At 40.6% G+C, this 16,883-nt stretch overlaps 1 protein-coding gene across 2 annotated transcripts in view; it reads right to left on the bottom strand.

Annotated features, from left to right (window-relative positions):
* Positions 1-15,617, bottom strand: part of cita (citron rho-interacting serine/threonine kinase a) — a 55,685-nt gene extending 40,068 nt beyond the window's left edge. For both annotated transcript variants that reach the window (XM_080424760.1, XM_080424761.1), the window contains exons 1-12: positions 15,525-15,617; positions 14,633-14,749; positions 13,709-13,850; positions 12,447-12,622; positions 10,023-10,124; positions 8,060-8,202; positions 7,727-7,820; positions 7,419-7,625; positions 6,754-6,907; positions 5,159-5,348; positions 1,397-1,505; positions 980-1,123 (exon numbers count right to left, since the gene is read on the bottom strand). In XM_080424760.1, the coding sequence (XP_080280886.1) occupies positions 980-1,123; positions 1,397-1,505; positions 5,159-5,348; positions 6,754-6,907; positions 7,419-7,625; positions 7,727-7,820; positions 8,060-8,202; positions 10,023-10,124; positions 12,447-12,622; positions 13,709-13,850; positions 14,633-14,728 (1,557 nt within the window). In that variant the 5' untranslated portion in view covers positions 14,729-14,749; positions 15,525-15,617. The remainder of the gene's footprint in view (positions 1-979; positions 1,124-1,396; positions 1,506-5,158; positions 5,349-6,753; positions 6,908-7,418; positions 7,626-7,726; positions 7,821-8,059; positions 8,203-10,022; positions 10,125-12,446; positions 12,623-13,708; positions 13,851-14,632; positions 14,750-15,524) is intronic.
* Between the last annotated feature and the right edge of the window lie 1,266 nt (positions 15,618-16,883).

Below are 16,883 nucleotides of genomic sequence, written 5' to 3'. Positions count from 1 at the left end.
TGAGATCCAATGTTCATGGAATGTTAGCCAAGTGGATAGGTTGCGTACCACATGGGTCTAATGCCGAACAGCGAGTCCCCAGTTTGATTCCCGGCATGCCGGATCATTTGCTGCATGTCACTTCCCTACATTGACTCTCCACTCCACTGTGCCCAACAAATAAAAGGCTCAGAAAAGCTAAAAAAGATAAACATAAAAAAAGAGAGATCCAATGTTCACGTACCTCAGAAGGTGTTTCTGTTTTGTAATGTCATGCACGTTTCGGCATTGGCTATGATTGGTCTACTTTTGAGAGACATACATACATATGGACAAACCCTGTTCTAGTCGGCTTGGCCTTTGGCCACGGTGTAAATCCCATCCATCCACGTAGGGAAGAAAAGGACGGTCAAAGATTGCAGGATGAACTAGGTAACTTCTGATGATGTAAGCGGGATAGTAGTCTTTCACCACACACGTGTGCAACAGTCCCATGTTTGGGTTAAAGTCATACTGTGTAAAATGTTCAATTAAATAAAAGTTATTTTTAAATAAAAGTAATTTTTCTCTTTCACTGGTATCTAGATAAATGTGTTTTTGACAACTTCTGTAATTATTAAACAATGTTATTATTCGCTAGTGGCTGCCACAAACACACGTGCCAAAATTATGTAGGCACAGTCCGGAAGTGTAATTATTTATGTATTTTCAGTTTTCACATGAACAAATACAAATTGTTGAACGATGTAATTACAATGGAGCTACAAGACGTGTTGCCAAAAAGACTACTAAAATAAATGTTACACATTATGGCTTCAAGTCGTTCAGAAGTTAGACAGGGACCCTGCATGAATTAACATTTCTCTTTCATATACAAACATGTGGCTGCATGGCACGCACCCATTACATTAACACAAGCTTGCATGCATAGGCGTGCACACGCACGCACACACACACACACACACACACACAAGTAGTGTAAGAAGTGTAAGTGACTCACGCTGCATTCAGTGATGTAGGTGGCAAGGTCTTGCTCCAGGATGGTCCTCTGGCTCTCGGAGGCCTTGAGCTCCACATCCTTTTGGTGGAGCACCGACTCCAGGTCAGTCATCTTACGCTGGAACCTGGAGATCTCCTGCTCCATCTGATCACACAACAAGACCAGCCGACCGTTCAGGATGAGGGCTACAGTTAGCCTGATTATCAGACTGAAGCTGCGTGCCTGCGTGGAGCTTCAGTCTGACATTCGCTCCAGTGTAGGCGATTACAAGGGGGAGGGGGATTAGAATTTCCTTAAACCAATTTGAATTGGTTTAGAATTTCTCTAAACCAATCACAGGGGATGAGAACCACTGCCATAGACATAAGCAAGCGTGATCCCTGAAAACAGAACCGGAGGCAAATGCACGCCCCTCACCTTGTGACATTTGTCTTGAGTTTCTTGTAGTTCTTTGCTTTTCAGGTGCAGCTTCTTTTCCATTGAGTTGGTCTTGGCAGGAGAGTTGAGTTGGCCTGCAGACACTGACCTGGGAGCAACAACACAAGATATTGATATGTATAATTTTACTTAATGAAGGATTACCAGTTAGAGCACAAGGGATAAGTGTCTGCAAAAAAACATTGAATGGGGTGTACAGTAGGTAAGAGCAAAACAAATACTGTAGACCTTTATCAATTGAACATTATTGACACCATGACAAAAGTCTACATTAGGACTGCTCTTATCTGGATCTGGAGCTTTTTTTAATATGGGGGGATTAACCATTTAAGCATTATTTTATACTTCGTCGCACAATGGTGTCATGGAAAAATAGTGAAAATAGTGGAACTCCAAGCTCACACCGTTGTGATGCAACACTTTGTGAGCTTGTAATTCTGCAATTATCACAATTTTTAAAAGAGTTTGAAACTTTTTACCTATAATGACATGCCCAAATTAGAGATTGATTATTAATCAATTGCAATATCAATTATTGTTCATATTCAATTAAATAGATTAATTTGATTAACTGTTACACCCCTAGAATACATGATAAATCAATATGTCCTGATACCGTCATAATGGATGCACTAGCTGATGTTAAATAAGCTAGACTGAGGGTAAAATAAGCTAGACTGTTGTTCACAATTTGTAGTTATTCTAATGATAAAGATGAAGACAAGGTTTCGATGACAAAGTTATAGGCGTGGGTCAGTTAAAGGACAAAACAAATTTTGTGAACAGCATCTTAAGCTCAGAACTGTCACCTCAGTTTACCCAACAAATCAAATACTGTCAGATTGATTGACTGACGTTTGTATTCAGAATAGTGCATAAACATGATGATGTACATAATCTGTCAAAAGGATAAAACACAAAAAAGCTTGAGTGGTTCTTTGAGTGCAAATATGTGTGTAAACTGAGTGTCATGTGTTGAAGGGGGGGGGGGTAGCAGAGACATATAGAACAATTCAATCACCTATGATCCTAGAGTACCATTTCTATGTATTACCTCGTGTTTACCTTGCGTAAATGCCTAAATTGTAATTGTAATTCTATTACATTCACACAATTTCAACGTTCTAGACAACTGAAATGGCGCGAAACAACATGGTTGGTCAGATGGGGTTTTTGACCCTACTTTTGCAAGGAGCCTGCCTCCAGAGGCCTATTAGTGGGATGCTGTAATGTTCTGTGACGTTGTTTACATCCTTCGGGCATATTTAATCTGTTTAGAGTACAAGATGAAGTAAATTTTTGCGTCTTTGTGTTACTGGGCAAAAAGCCAAGGTGCTTCTGAATCGAGGCTGTGAGAGACACGAATCTGCTTTGTATGAATGAGTCTACAAATACACAGTTGAGTCAGCCTGACTCTGAGTCACATGGTAAAAATAATGTCACTGAATCGAGCGTTGCTGCTGCAGTTGATATTTAATGATTTGTCCACCAAAGGATTTGTTTGGTGACTGAATGGCTCCTTGGAAATGTTACTTGCCATTCCAAATTCACATCACATGTTGGCGCGCAGAGCATTTGGCAGTGCAGTGCAGAGAAACTCATGCAGAAACTTAGAAACTATTCACAATCCAAACACACTGCCATCCTATAACTGCCTTTTACTTAAAAGCAGTGTTTGCGAAGTCTGCAGAGCTCAGGAAAATAAATAAATAAATAAAACAATGAAAAATGTCTCCTCAATTCTGGTGGCAATTTGAATTTTTACTGCAGTACGCCTACTTACAGCATGCACTGACTGCAGTCCCAGGTTAAGTCTACAGGTAAAGACTGAAACCCTTACTCTAATGCATTTAACGATACAAAGCTTGGGTAATAAAATCATTATGATTAATACTGTGCCATTAGAACTGGTTGACACATCACACTGTCAAAGGCTTGGTGTTAAAACAACCCAAGAATTGAAAAGCTTAATGAATATCATATATCACAACCCAAACACAGACAGAGACGCCCAACATCAGAGCCAATGCCACCACGACATACAGTAGGAGACTTGGTCAAATAGATTTGACTAGGCGTAAATTGGTTATCTGAGAGACAGTGTACTACCGTATTCCAACACAACTTTACTTAACTGCTATCTGACGAGTTGCCATTTTTACTAGGCAGGCTAATAACTATAAAGTAAAGTAAATGCAGTGAAACAACTATATAATTTTGATGTTGACAGAGCTATAATTGATATGGGAGTTAAAGACCTGACTGTGCTGAAGAGCTGCACAAGACTTCAGAGAGACTAGCATATACGCATATACTGTACACTCACACACACACACACAGAACGGAAGAAGGAACACGGAGCACTCAGCACAACACACGCATGGACAGACACAATAGTCTACGCACACCTTCAGTAAACCATTACTGATATGAAAATCACCATTAAGAAGACAGCAGCCCCCTAGTAGATCTGTTGGCGCTATTAAGATGGATTGTTTTACAAATAAAGTCAGAGAAATGAATATGTGCACAGTGAAGAAAGAATGCCATAAAACACCAAAACACATGATTAGGATTTCATGTCTCTCAGAGTGCATTTCTCTTTGGCTCACACACACACACACACACACACACACACACACACACACACACACACACACACACACACACACACCTTGGAGCTCCATTTCATTAAGTGCACAAAAGGAAATGACTGGCTTCAGTTAAAAACAATGCTGCTGGTGAGAACAGAGAGAGAGAGAAATATAGAAACATGGGAAGAAGGAGAACATTGAAAGAAAATTGAGGAGAGGAGTGGAGATGGGTGAAGATGGGGGGTGGGGGAAGAACAGAAAAAAACATCATGGTTTAGAAATAGATTCTCTCCTCCCAATCTCTGATCATCCTTTTCACCGTCTAATGTGATCATGCTTTTTTTTCCTCCATTCCTGCTGTCTGGCTATGGTGCGTATAGTCTATGGCTTAATTAACCTGCGGGAGCAGTGCCAAGGGCTAGAGAGATGAAGCTCCATCCTCACGCATTATTATTATTGAGACGCCAAAGTCTGCTTGCTAAAATGATGGCTCCAAAGCCAGCGCAATAAAACTCACAAGCCCATTCTACTGCACAGTAGCAGGCGAGCACAATAACAGCATTAACAGCAAGGGGAGGGTGTGCGCATGAATGTATGTGGTGTGGGGTTCCACCTCACAGAAAGCCTCTTTGACACACTGAGTCGAATACCAATCAGCACCGATGGCAAAGACGATAACACTGCCTTACATCCTTCAACTCATTCAACTGATCTATGGGATCCTTCTCACACAGATCTCACTGAGAGATGCTACGTTTGATCCCATATAGTACATCAATGCAGGCTTTCGATGTTTAATTCAATGGAGAGCCACATAACACAGGGGGGGACACCCCCCCTCCCCTCCCTCCTGGTCTGACACAGCATACGGCCAAGCCCACTGGAGTTCCAACAGACACAGACACCACCACCAATGTCACTCTGACGCAACACCAAATGGCCCGGGTAGGTACCCCTGGAACAAAACTGCCTGGATATTGTTGCCGTGGCAATGAGGAGTCTAGGAGCAAGGATGTTGCCACCTGTAACGGAAGGTCTCTAACCAATTGACAAAAGGGGGGGCGGGGGGGGCTGACTAGCTGAAAGGGATTATGGAGGGTATCTTTAAATGAAGTAAAGCTGCTTATATTAAACAGATAGTACTTACTCAGCCTTAGTCAATGCTGTCAAGACCCTGCTGTAGAACCAGCCTAGAAAGGGCAGATCCTGGCCCTGGAAGCCCGCTGGTAGAGCTCCTCGTTGGGCTGCTGGGGTTGGCCGGGGGGCTGCCTGCTCCGGCTCCTCAAAATTAGAGGTGTCATCTTCGGAGCGTAGCGCAGGAACAAAAGGGGGGAGGACTGCAGGAGAGGAGAGTTAAAGGAGAGGAGAGAAAAGAGGAGTCCAGAGGGGTATGAAGCAATAGAAAAACAAGGGGGGAAAAGGGAAGAGAAAGGGAGGCGAGAGGTAACGGAGCAGAGCGATGTGAGCCTAGAGTGCGGTAAGTCGCGCGCTCATGCACATGCTGCCTCTGTCTGTCCCTCCCTCCTGCCTCTCTCTCTCTCACGCTCTCACACACACACACATGTGCTCGCTCTCTCTCCCTCACTGCAGCAGCACAAGCTAATCAGCAGGAGCCAAACCAGAATCATGAAGCTCCATCTACATTCAAATGTCAACAAACCATGGCATTCCTATAATAGCAACACACACACACACACATATTCATTTGTTATTATTTATTCTTTCTTTTTTTGTGAATTGTTGTAGTTTTTTTTATATATGACACATAGGAAATCAATAAATCAATTGACCCATCGTCCGGTCCACCCCACCCATACATGCACAGACGAACCGACGCAAAAAGGACCAAACATATCACTATAGTCTATTGGTAAACACGTGCATCCTAAGGAAAACAGGTGAATTTATGAATAGTTTAATAATAAGACAGGCATGTTTAGATAGCTTTAAATTAACTTCTAATGTTGGTACAGAAGAACCACCAAGCAAAGCATTTTAAAATAATTTATTTCATAAAGAATATTAATCTATTTATTTTCAATACTAGAATCATGGTTTGTAACAGCAATTCTCTTTCTATAAACAAAAATTAACCATACACTTTTTTGTAAATAAATATCTGCGTTGCCATAACAAGTGACCAGTGCATCACTAATGGCTGTTAGTAGATGCTGCAGATGTGATTCATGCCACAATTAGGATTCAAAATAATCTCATTCGGTGCAGTCTGAGGTTTGGGTGGGTGGGTGACAATGAGATTCAACAAACGCACGTGTATTTCCTCTACAGCAAGCGTGTCTGTCGCTAGCGTAAAAGATTTCTGCTGCGTCTACTGAGGGAGAGATGAGCTGCAGATCTTTACCTCGGTCTCCCTCTCTTCAGCTCTCTCTCTCTCTCCCTCTCTCCCCTCTGGAGAGAACTGGCCTGTTGCCAGCAACACAGAGAATCTCATTATTTTACTAATGCACACAACCACCACTGGCAAAGCTGTTGCTTAGTGTGTTTGAGTGTATGTGTGTGTGGGGGGGGGGGGGGTCTGTGACATGCCCACATCACGCTGTGTACATTTTCTCTCCACTGACTGATTAGATTGTACATTCAAATCTGTCGACCAATGGCATATGATCTGTCCATTTCCAGCATGATCACTGTCACAGCCACATGATAGAATCATCAGACCACCACAAAGGCAGGAGAATACGGTGCTCTTTTCAGTTCAGAGGAGCATAGGATTATCCTCACCTTGTCTCAGGTTGTTCCAGTCCACGCTGGAAAAAAAGGCGTGACAGCGCAGCCCCTGGAAGCCCAAGCGCTCTTTGGCTCCGCACAGTAAGCTCTGCACCAGGTCCACAAACTGCTTACTGCTCTGCGGCTCTGCAGGAAACTTAAGGAAACGCTGAGAGGAAACAATGTGGATAGCGACTGATTAGAGCAGACAGGCCTTAACGGGCACTCATTGCGGTAAAGTAGAGCATATTTCTACTGAATGAACTGGGAACTGGCCAGTGTCACCAGTAGTGCTGGGATATATATTTAATTATCTACTAACATAAACATAGAATTCAATATCAAGCTATTCAACATACTTTGACTTTCATTCCATCTTTCTGTGGTGCAAAGGAGCTCTCTGCTTCCCCTTTAAAACATGTTATTCATAACTCTGATTTCAGATTAAAACATGGAGGTACTGTGTTCAGTTGTGTAACTATAGATCTTTAGAGACAACTTGATAAGACTGAGATCAATCAGATATTAAGTCACACCAACCATCTGTAGTCACCGGTTTATCGCAGCCAATTTTTCTTTTCTTCTCTCATGTGCCCATCCACACCTAAATGGGATGTGTTTCCAGGGAGTGACTAGTATATTAACAACAGTAGTACAGTACAGTATGAGCAGCTGTGTACCTGGAAGTTGAGGATGTTCTGAATGGTCTTGGTAGAGGTGCCATCAGAAAAGGGAGATCTGGCATAGATCATCTCGTACGCTATGATGCCTAAGGACCACCAGTCACATTCGGCCCCGTACGTATTGTGGGGGCCCCCATTCATGGCCGCCAGAACCTCAGGGGAAAGGAAATCCCGGGTTCCCACTGGTACTGTGGCAGCCGCCACCTGAGAGACACACGCAATCAAAATACATTTTCATGCTGACACACGTGGTCAAGTTTATTTAGGTTTTATACAAGGAACAGATTCCACATAAATCCTCTCACTGTTTTGTTGGCAGTCAGTCTGGCAGCTGAGCCAAAGTCTGTCAGCTTAATGTGGCCGGTCCGATCGATGAGAACGTTCTCTGGTTTGACATCTCTGCAAGTGGATAGATTAGAGGAAACATCATACTGCTTTTACACTGCATTTTGTTTACAAAGTATCACAAAATGTCTACCGCAATTAAATGAATAGAACACATCTGTGTGTCTGAGCTACAAATTGTAATACAATACACTGTATTGACATTTTAGAACGTGTTTTCCTATCCAGTTACCGTTCACTTTCTACCTAATCCAGTTCTTTCAGCCTTTATAACAGGATCTGAAAGGTGTTACCTGTGAACGTAGCCCAGTTGATGAACAGCATGTATAGCCTCTACCAGTTCAGCCAGGTAGAACTGAGCCATAGATTCATCAAACTGATCCTCATATCTGTTCATTAAGGACATCAGATCACCGCCTGGCAAGTACTCCATTGCCTAGTAAAGAAACAAACTTTGTCAGTGCAAAACTGATGCGGAAGACCTTTTAGTTTTTTACAAAACAAGCGGACCCATGACACACACACACACACACGTGTGCATCCCACAGAATGGTGAACTGTAGCACAAGCCTTAGTGATAGTTTAGTTTTCAGCATTCATAGGGTATTCTGTGTGAATAAGCTTTCAAATTATATCCTTTTTTTCCCCTAAAAAGAAACAAAAAAAAAAGACTCACAACTCTCCAACCCCTTGACTAATTAAGTTGATTGTTAGGTCTGAACATATTATACAGAAAATTAGCATATGATCTTCTAGACATAAATGTTATTGCACCTTTTGTCGCGTTACCATTAAAACTTTAGAACTGCTGAAGACATAGGGCCGTTCTCCAAATTATTCAGTTACGTAACACTGTTATTATAGATTTATCAGTAATTCTGCAGTCAAACGCTTTGTCTTGGACACCACAGAATTATGCAGACACAGGGGTGCGAAATCGTTTCGTATCTTTATCCGTGTATATAGCTTACACATAAGCCTGTGCTTTCATTCAATAACTAAAATTAGACCTCATTTCCTTTGAAGATTGTGGTCACAAATAGTCAACCATTAAACTGGCTCTTGTTGAACATGCATTTTCTTTCGCTCAGCATTGCTATCTGCATTCTGAATGTACGCTAGAGAGAGGCAGCGGAATGGCAGATTCGAGTTGTACGGCCGCAGCCATGCAGGCAAGCCCCTGGTGCATGAATGGCCGAGGAGTCTGAATGAACAGCAGCATTCTCCAGTGTTACCTAGCAACAGAGCGACCGGGCGCCTCTCTGACACTTAGATAGAGATGGATTCTATTTTTTTTCCTTTTTCACCATGCCCAGTAAGGAAGAAGAGAGGCTGGGGGGGAATGGAAGGGGGGGAGGAGGATGTGAAGAGAAATGGAGGGAGAGGGGAAATAGAAATGCAAGGGGGCAGAGGGAAATACAGATGTACAGATGGGTTTAGCTCAGAGGGAAATTGGGGCAATGTGAAGACTATGGCTTAAACAGGCATTAAAATAATGTTTCCTGTCATCATGATTTGACCAAATGACAATTGCGATTTATGTCAATTATTTCTTCTTTGTTATTCTTTTCTGCTAGATAAGCTGGTGTTTGTGCTGGATGTCTGTGGGAAAAGATGGACACTGCATGTCATGCTCACTTATGACATACAAGCACAGGGTCATTCCAGTTGACAGGAGGCATGTCACACTAGGGTGGATTTAGACATCAGTAATCTCCAGTATGCATGCAATTTCTATCCATAAGGGACTGATCTCTAGGTCTATATTCTTATCTTCTACCAAAACCCATTTCTAAACAATTATAGTGGTGTCAAATGTGGATGTAATAACTCATTGTTATTGAGATCACCTGTCCACACCAAAGTCTGGGTTTGGCTAGTCAAAGACGTTTGTTCCAAAGATTGCAGCCAAGACAGTCTGCTTAGTAAAGAAAGAATGACGGAAAACCCATAGCTATAAATCATTCACTGGCCATTCGATTCTTGAATACAATATTTCAAATAATTAAAAAGCGGAAGGAAAGACAGAAAAGGATAACAGGGAACCAATAATAAGCAACTGTACCAAGAACTGGCATAAAAGTCAACAATTATTTTACACTCTTGTGCTATGCCTTGATACATTTCATACCACTTCAACATGCACAAATAGTTTGTACAGTTTATACCTAGTCCACCTGGGTTATAAAAAAAACAGATGTTAAAGTTAAACAGTCATTTGTATCCTATGTCTCCAGGGACGGGTCTTGGGCGTACCAAATAGACATGCTGTTTGTCCTGGAAGGCATATAGAAGCTGTGGGATCCAGGGGCTGTTGTTCAGGGCAAGGATCCTCCGCTCCTCTTCGTGGAACACCACCTGAGAACCAGATAAAGAAACAGTTGACAGAAGAACAAAAGTGCCTGTAATACAGTGTTTTAAAAAAAAGAATGTTAGGTTTTCACTGTTGCTACACATAAAATAAGTGTGAACCATAGTCATATTGTATCACTATTGCGATATTGGGCATAACTAGAGGTATGACATTTTGCCTATTGTACACCCCCATCTAGTAGCACCTACCTGTAGGTTTTTTTCTTGCAGGAAACCCTGTACAGGCAAGCATTCTAATGCATTACACTTTTCTAGGCCTATATTGGAATCTATTAGCAACTATTTGGGGACCTCCAAATGGCTTTAAACTACTCTGTATTTGTTATACTTTTGTTCTCTGAGAAGTTTTCTGAGATTTAGGTGAACTTGTTACCACAAGGCACAGCCTTTTCTTTTTTTTTTGCACTTGACTTTTATTAAATTTTTCATCCATTATGTAATCATATTATGGACATACATGTACACACACAAAACAAAAATTGCAGTTCATTATATAAGACCATGCCCCTACTAGACCTCCTACAGCTTAGTGTTAAATATTGGCCCCGAACATATCCTTGCTTCAAAGCAAATTTAGACATTTTCACTTTTGGATATACAGTAATAATTGTGAGGGATGTTTTTTCACATTAAGCAAATGTGGTCATAGAGCAGTGGTTCTAAACCAGTGGTCCGGGGACCACCAGTAGTCCTTGAGGGGGTTCCAGGTGGTCCCCAGCTAAATGATGGAGAGTTGGTAACCAAATGGACCCTTATTAGATCTTTAACTCTTGAGAGCGTAAAATAAAACCAAATGGACCCGACGCTCTCAAGAGTTAAATTATTGTTAAACATCTGCATTACTTAATTTACTTAAAAGGTATGGTAAGTGATTTACTTTGGTTAAAATAAGTGTTAAATAGCTCTATATGTAGGTGATACATTTTATCACCTACCTGAAAATGTACTATATTCTGTTTACTAAAGAGCTGGAGAGACCCCTGTGACCGAACAAACGCTCTGTGACTGTAGCAATGATTACTATCAGAATATAGTACTTAAACCTTTTTTTTTTTAAATAAAAACTACCAAAAAGTATCACTTGCCCTACCTTTAAGTCTACACAAGAGAATGTAGAAGAATTGTTATTTTGATCAACATTTGCCTGTTATCTCTCCTATGGTGCCAACATCAATACAGTATGGAATTGTGGACAGTGGGCACTATCGTATCCAACGATAACAAAATATTCAGAGATTTGGGTCTGAGAGTCTAAATCTCATCAAATGGTGGTCCGTGGCTCAAATGCCGAATAAATAATGGACCTTGATATGAAAAGGGTTGAAAACCACTGTCTATTCTGACTGATATCGATTGTTCTGCCTGAAAACGACTGTGTGCATTGAGATTGTACTTGTGTTTTGTTGGGCTCCAAAAGCCTATAGCACCCCCTACTGTTTATTTGTATTTTTACTCAAATGAAGGACATAGAAGAATCGACTGTAAACACTCGAAGCAGGACATTTTACCTGAGAAGTACAGTGAGTCTACTGTCCCTAATGGAGAACACAATCATTTTCATTCTTTTAAAAGCCAAGCTGATATTTCAATGGACAGGGACAGTGCTTGCATATCAGTATTGTGCAATAGAAGTGAAGATATGCAACTAATAAAACTTACAGACATGAAAAATTAAAGGAATCAAAACAAAGCAGTTAATCAAAATGCAAGTCCAGTATTTCAAAACTATAGAAATTCTGTAGGCCAATTTGATGCATGTATGCCGAGAAGTTTGGAGTTTAATTAGTACTTTACTAATTAAACACTAATTAGTATTAATGTACAACTTACTTACATAATCAGCTTACTATTCATACTTGACCATGACATATACTTGACCGTGTGGCGTGTGTGCCTGATGAGTGTACAATGGGTGCAGCGTACAAATGGAACCCCATTTGTACGCTCTCAGAGTTATGAGGGTCCTTGAAATTAAAACGTTTGAGAACCACTGATCTGGGAATAAATACAAATTCCCCTAATAGTTGTTAAAGTGCAGCTACAAGTTACAAAAATAATAATGAAAAAAGTACAGTAAGAGTAAAAAACTGTTGTGCGACATCAACCGAAGAATTCAAGATATTACTAGTAAATGAAATATCATCATGTGATAAATTGTGTGCTTGTCATAGACTAGCATACTCGTTGATACGGATACATTTTAAACAGTATATCGGGCAGCTATTTCGATACTGGTGTTGGTATCAAAACAACTCTAGCTACATGTTAATTACATGTTCTAATAACATGTACACAAACACTACTTACATTTTCCTGTGTACGTAAAACTGTCTTGTCCATGATTTTGAGGGCACACACATCCCCAGTGGCCCTCTCCCGGACCACCTTCACCTCGGCAAAGCGGCCACGACCCACCACTGCACGCTCCTCAAAATCATCAGGACCAGGCTGCAGGTCCTGTAGTTCTGAGAACACCTCAGAAACTGTCTCACACACACACACACACACACACACACACACACACACACACACACACACACACACACACACACACACACACACACACACACACACACACACACACACACACACACACACACACACACACACACACACACACACACACACACACACACACACACACACACACACACACACACACACACACACACAAACAGGGCTTACTATTAAAAAGATCCATTCAAAATAAATAGACCACTGCTGCCGATTACAGATTAATTTAAAGTGAAATACTTAACCCATTTAGGGCGGGAACCCCTATTTGTAACTATACCTTTCAAGACGGGAAACCCATTTGGGGTGGTTGTTGTCATGTACAGTATATAGCAACAATTTTTGAATAAATATTTGAAGTTTTTCAGAAAACTTAGGTCAGGATTTAGAAGGCGTTTTTCGTATCGTCCTCAGGTCTAAATGGGTTAAACGGGTATTTCACTTTAAAACACTTCTGGGGCCATTTTAGACGTTTACCCTGGCTTTTGTGTGCACCCCAGACAGGTTTCTTAATGCAATATTTAGATAGTTGATATTCATTTTATCAGAAACGTCCCACTCCTATTTATAGCCTTATTTTTCATTTTTCTAAAATTCTAAAATTAGAAGGACAATATCAGTCACCAGAACCAAGGACATGTGTTGTCAATGAGTCTAACATGTTTCAAATTGAAGGCAAGTTACACTGGGTTTATATAGGAGTGGACGTTTCTGATAAAATTTATATCAAACATCTAAATATTGAATCAAGCAACATAAAAACTGTCTGGTGTGCACTCAAAGGCCAGAGTAAATGTTAAAATGACCCAGGAAGTGTTTTAAAGTGAAATACCCCTTTAATACAATATATTAACACAACTACTGACAGAGAAGGCTTAGTGTGCACTGTGTGTGTGTGTGTGTGTGTGTGTGTGTGTGTGTGTGTGTGTGTGTGTGTGTGTGTGTGTGTGTGTGTGTGTGTGTGTGTGTGTGTGTGTGTGTGTGTGTGTGTGTGTGTGTGTGCGTGTGCGTGTATGTGTGTGTGTTATACGATATACAGTACAATGTACACTTACATTTGTTAACAAACTGGGCGACATGTTCTATCTTCATGAGCTGTGGGGAGCTACACTCCTGGTAGAGAAGGACCAGAGCATCCAGGAACTCCTCCCTGCCCAGACTACCTCCTCCCTGCTGGCCACATAGACTGACCCGGCCCTGGGGACACACAACACACAAACACAGGATGAGGAAGTCACATACTGTAAGCAACAATGCAAATAGTCTCCAACGGTTTTCAACAATGTTGTGCATATAACACAAAACACCAGGTAAGAAAATGTTATCAAGACTGAACGTTAAAAACAATATCTTCTGGGATTATTGTTGCAAAAGGGATGGGCTGATTCGGCTCCCATTTAGTATTTCCAAATTGAGACATCATTTATGGAGGGCAGTTGAAAATACAGTCATTAACAGTCTGTAACAGCACCCTGTTACAGACGTAGAGCCTCAACCAAATGGATTTGGTTCCTGTTGTTAATAACACTGAGGATGTTACAGTATAGATTGGGGTACCAGAGATTTAAAAAAAAAGCGTATCATATCAAATGGGGGTCCATGTCCTAATTAATATCAAACTGGGGGTCCATGAAATTAAAAAGGTTGAGAATCACTGATCTGAGCTATACCTACATTATAGCATAATAACATGATTATTATTATTATATAGCAGATTAGCCTTGGATCAAGACATAGATGTATTTTATCGAGTCTGACATTTGCCGTAAGCAACAGCAAATGTCAGACTTGATAAGTCTTGATCCAAGGCTAATGGCAGATGTACATTATACAGCATGTGTTCATTATTATATAGTAGATAGATGTTCATTATAATATTAGAACAATGTACAATATTTAAAAATGATATGTTTATCTCTATTATGAAACTGTATCTATCAGAGATGGGTCCCATAATGTGAGGTAAGATCAAGGTTTACCTGAAACAGCAGGTTGAGTCGAGAGATGCGACCAGTGATGGGGTCAGCAGAGGAACACTTCATGTTTCCTTGACTCACGTATTTGAACTTTAACATGGTTTCTGTATTACAGTCAACCTGAGCAGAGAACATACATCAAGTTATACTAAAATAAAGACGGAAAAAAACAGTGGTGGAAAGTAACTAAGTACATTTACTTAAGTACTGCACTTAAGTACAATTTTGAAGTATTTGTCCTTTACTTGAGTATTTCTAATGTCCAATACTTTTACTTATACTCCACTCGATCTCGGACCCAAATATTATACTTTTACTCCACTACAATTATTTGAAAACTTTAGTAACTAGTTACTTTGTAGATTTGTATTATTATTATAAAACATACATTAACCACTTCAACCCTATATACATTTCGGGCATTTGAAAATAGCCGATCTACAAGCTGATAATGTGTTGCCATGCATGCATTGTGAACTTGTAGATCTGCTATTTTCAAAAGATTGGTACTTTAAGTACATTTTGATACCAATACTTTTGTGCTTTCACTCAAGTAAATGTTTAATTCCGGATTTTTACATGTAACAGATTATTTCTATATTGCAGTATGCTATTGATACTTTTACTTGAGTAAAAAATGTGAGTACTTTTTCCACCACTGGTAAAAAACATAACAGGACGGTTATTATACCGGTATCTATGATCTAACTAACGTCAGTTAGCTGATGTGTTGCCACAGTGTGTTGACAGTTGACAGCAAGGTGGTGAATAAACTGTAAACATCAACAACTTTCCTAACGTCACAGCTTATGTGTAACGTTAGCTAGCTTGTTCGTTAGCACAGTAAGCACACCCGCTCGCAAAAGGATATTCAACAGAAATAAGAATAACTTACCAGGGCGCCATGGACCTTTTAAACTTCTCTTTTCCAGTTAAAATGAAACATTGACAAAGACAAACGTGAACAAACACAGGCTATTCTTATCTTTCACTGACGCGACGACGATGCTTCCGGGCAACTTTCAAATTTTTGCGCGTTCTCCGCCCATGTCTCTCAGAGGACCGCCCATGTCTCTCAGAGGACCGCCCATGTCTCTCAGAGGACCGCCCATGTCTCCAAGCTGCACACAGAGACGAAACCATGGATCACACGACGGTCGTCCGTCACGACCGTCATGGATGACTTCAACCTGGTGTTTTCACTTTCTCCCTTTTTGGGCCCTACATCTACATAAACGTCCATATTTCAAATATAAAGTACTTACCCCATGGCCACGGATGTTAAAATTTACTTCGGGTGGTTATAAGTACCCGTATCTTCCGTATTGTTCAATGAAAAGCCTTTTAATCCGATTGCTGGCCATTTTCTCATAGAGTTATACTGTATCAGAGTGCAATACACCTCCCAACCAATAGGGTTGCGTGGTTGAAAGCATATGGTGAAAAAACGGAGATAATGGCCACCAATCGGATTAAAATGCTTTTTTATTGAAAAATACGTAAGATACGGGTATTTCTGAGAGCCCGTACATAATTGCAACATCCGTAACCATTAAACACTTTTATATGCAATTTGAACGTTTATGTAGATGCACAGGCCAAAAAGGGGGAAAAGTGCAAACACCAGGTTGAAGTTCATCCATGACTGTCTTGATATGACAGTCATGTATCAGGGCTAACAGAGAAGGAGACGAGACCTGACTGGATACGGAGATTGTTCAGGGCGGTTCCAGTTGGACTTATTAACCAATAACGGACGCCATATGCCTTCCTTTTATGTAAAGGAAACAGACTCGAGTGAAGTGCAGCGTTGCCATGTAAAGTCGCTTGTAAATATTGGTAGTTGTGTGTTGCGGTTTTGTGGGCTTGTTTCTAAAATGTAGTTGCTTATTTAGGCTTGTTTCCTAAATATTGTTTAAACCAGAGGTGGTAAAATAGCCGATCTACAAGCTCACAACCCGTTGCATCAAAATCTGGCAACACTGGTGAAGTGTGCTCGTGTGCTCTTAGCTCAATGCCAGTGCTGTGTGTTGTGTGGGGTTTTCCACTTTAATCGGCCAGATACACTGTAATATACTGGAAAATCTCAGCTTTTTGGCAAAACATACTTGTTTGCCCAGCATAACATATATAGATCAAATATCTGTTTAGTACCTATATGGTATAGTTTTAATATATTACATTATATTTTAAATAAAACACTACACTGTAGTCCCATTGTTGTTATTATAGCCTATTCAGTTTACTGTAGCAC

Source organism: Gymnoscopelus braueri (genome assembly GCF_963280865.1).
Source record: "Gymnoscopelus braueri genome assembly, chromosome: 3".
Lineage (NCBI taxonomy): Eukaryota > Metazoa > Chordata > Actinopteri > Myctophiformes > Myctophidae > Gymnoscopelus > Gymnoscopelus braueri.
The sequence above is the reverse complement of the archived record's forward strand: the minus strand, read 5'-3'. Positions and strand labels throughout refer to the sequence as shown.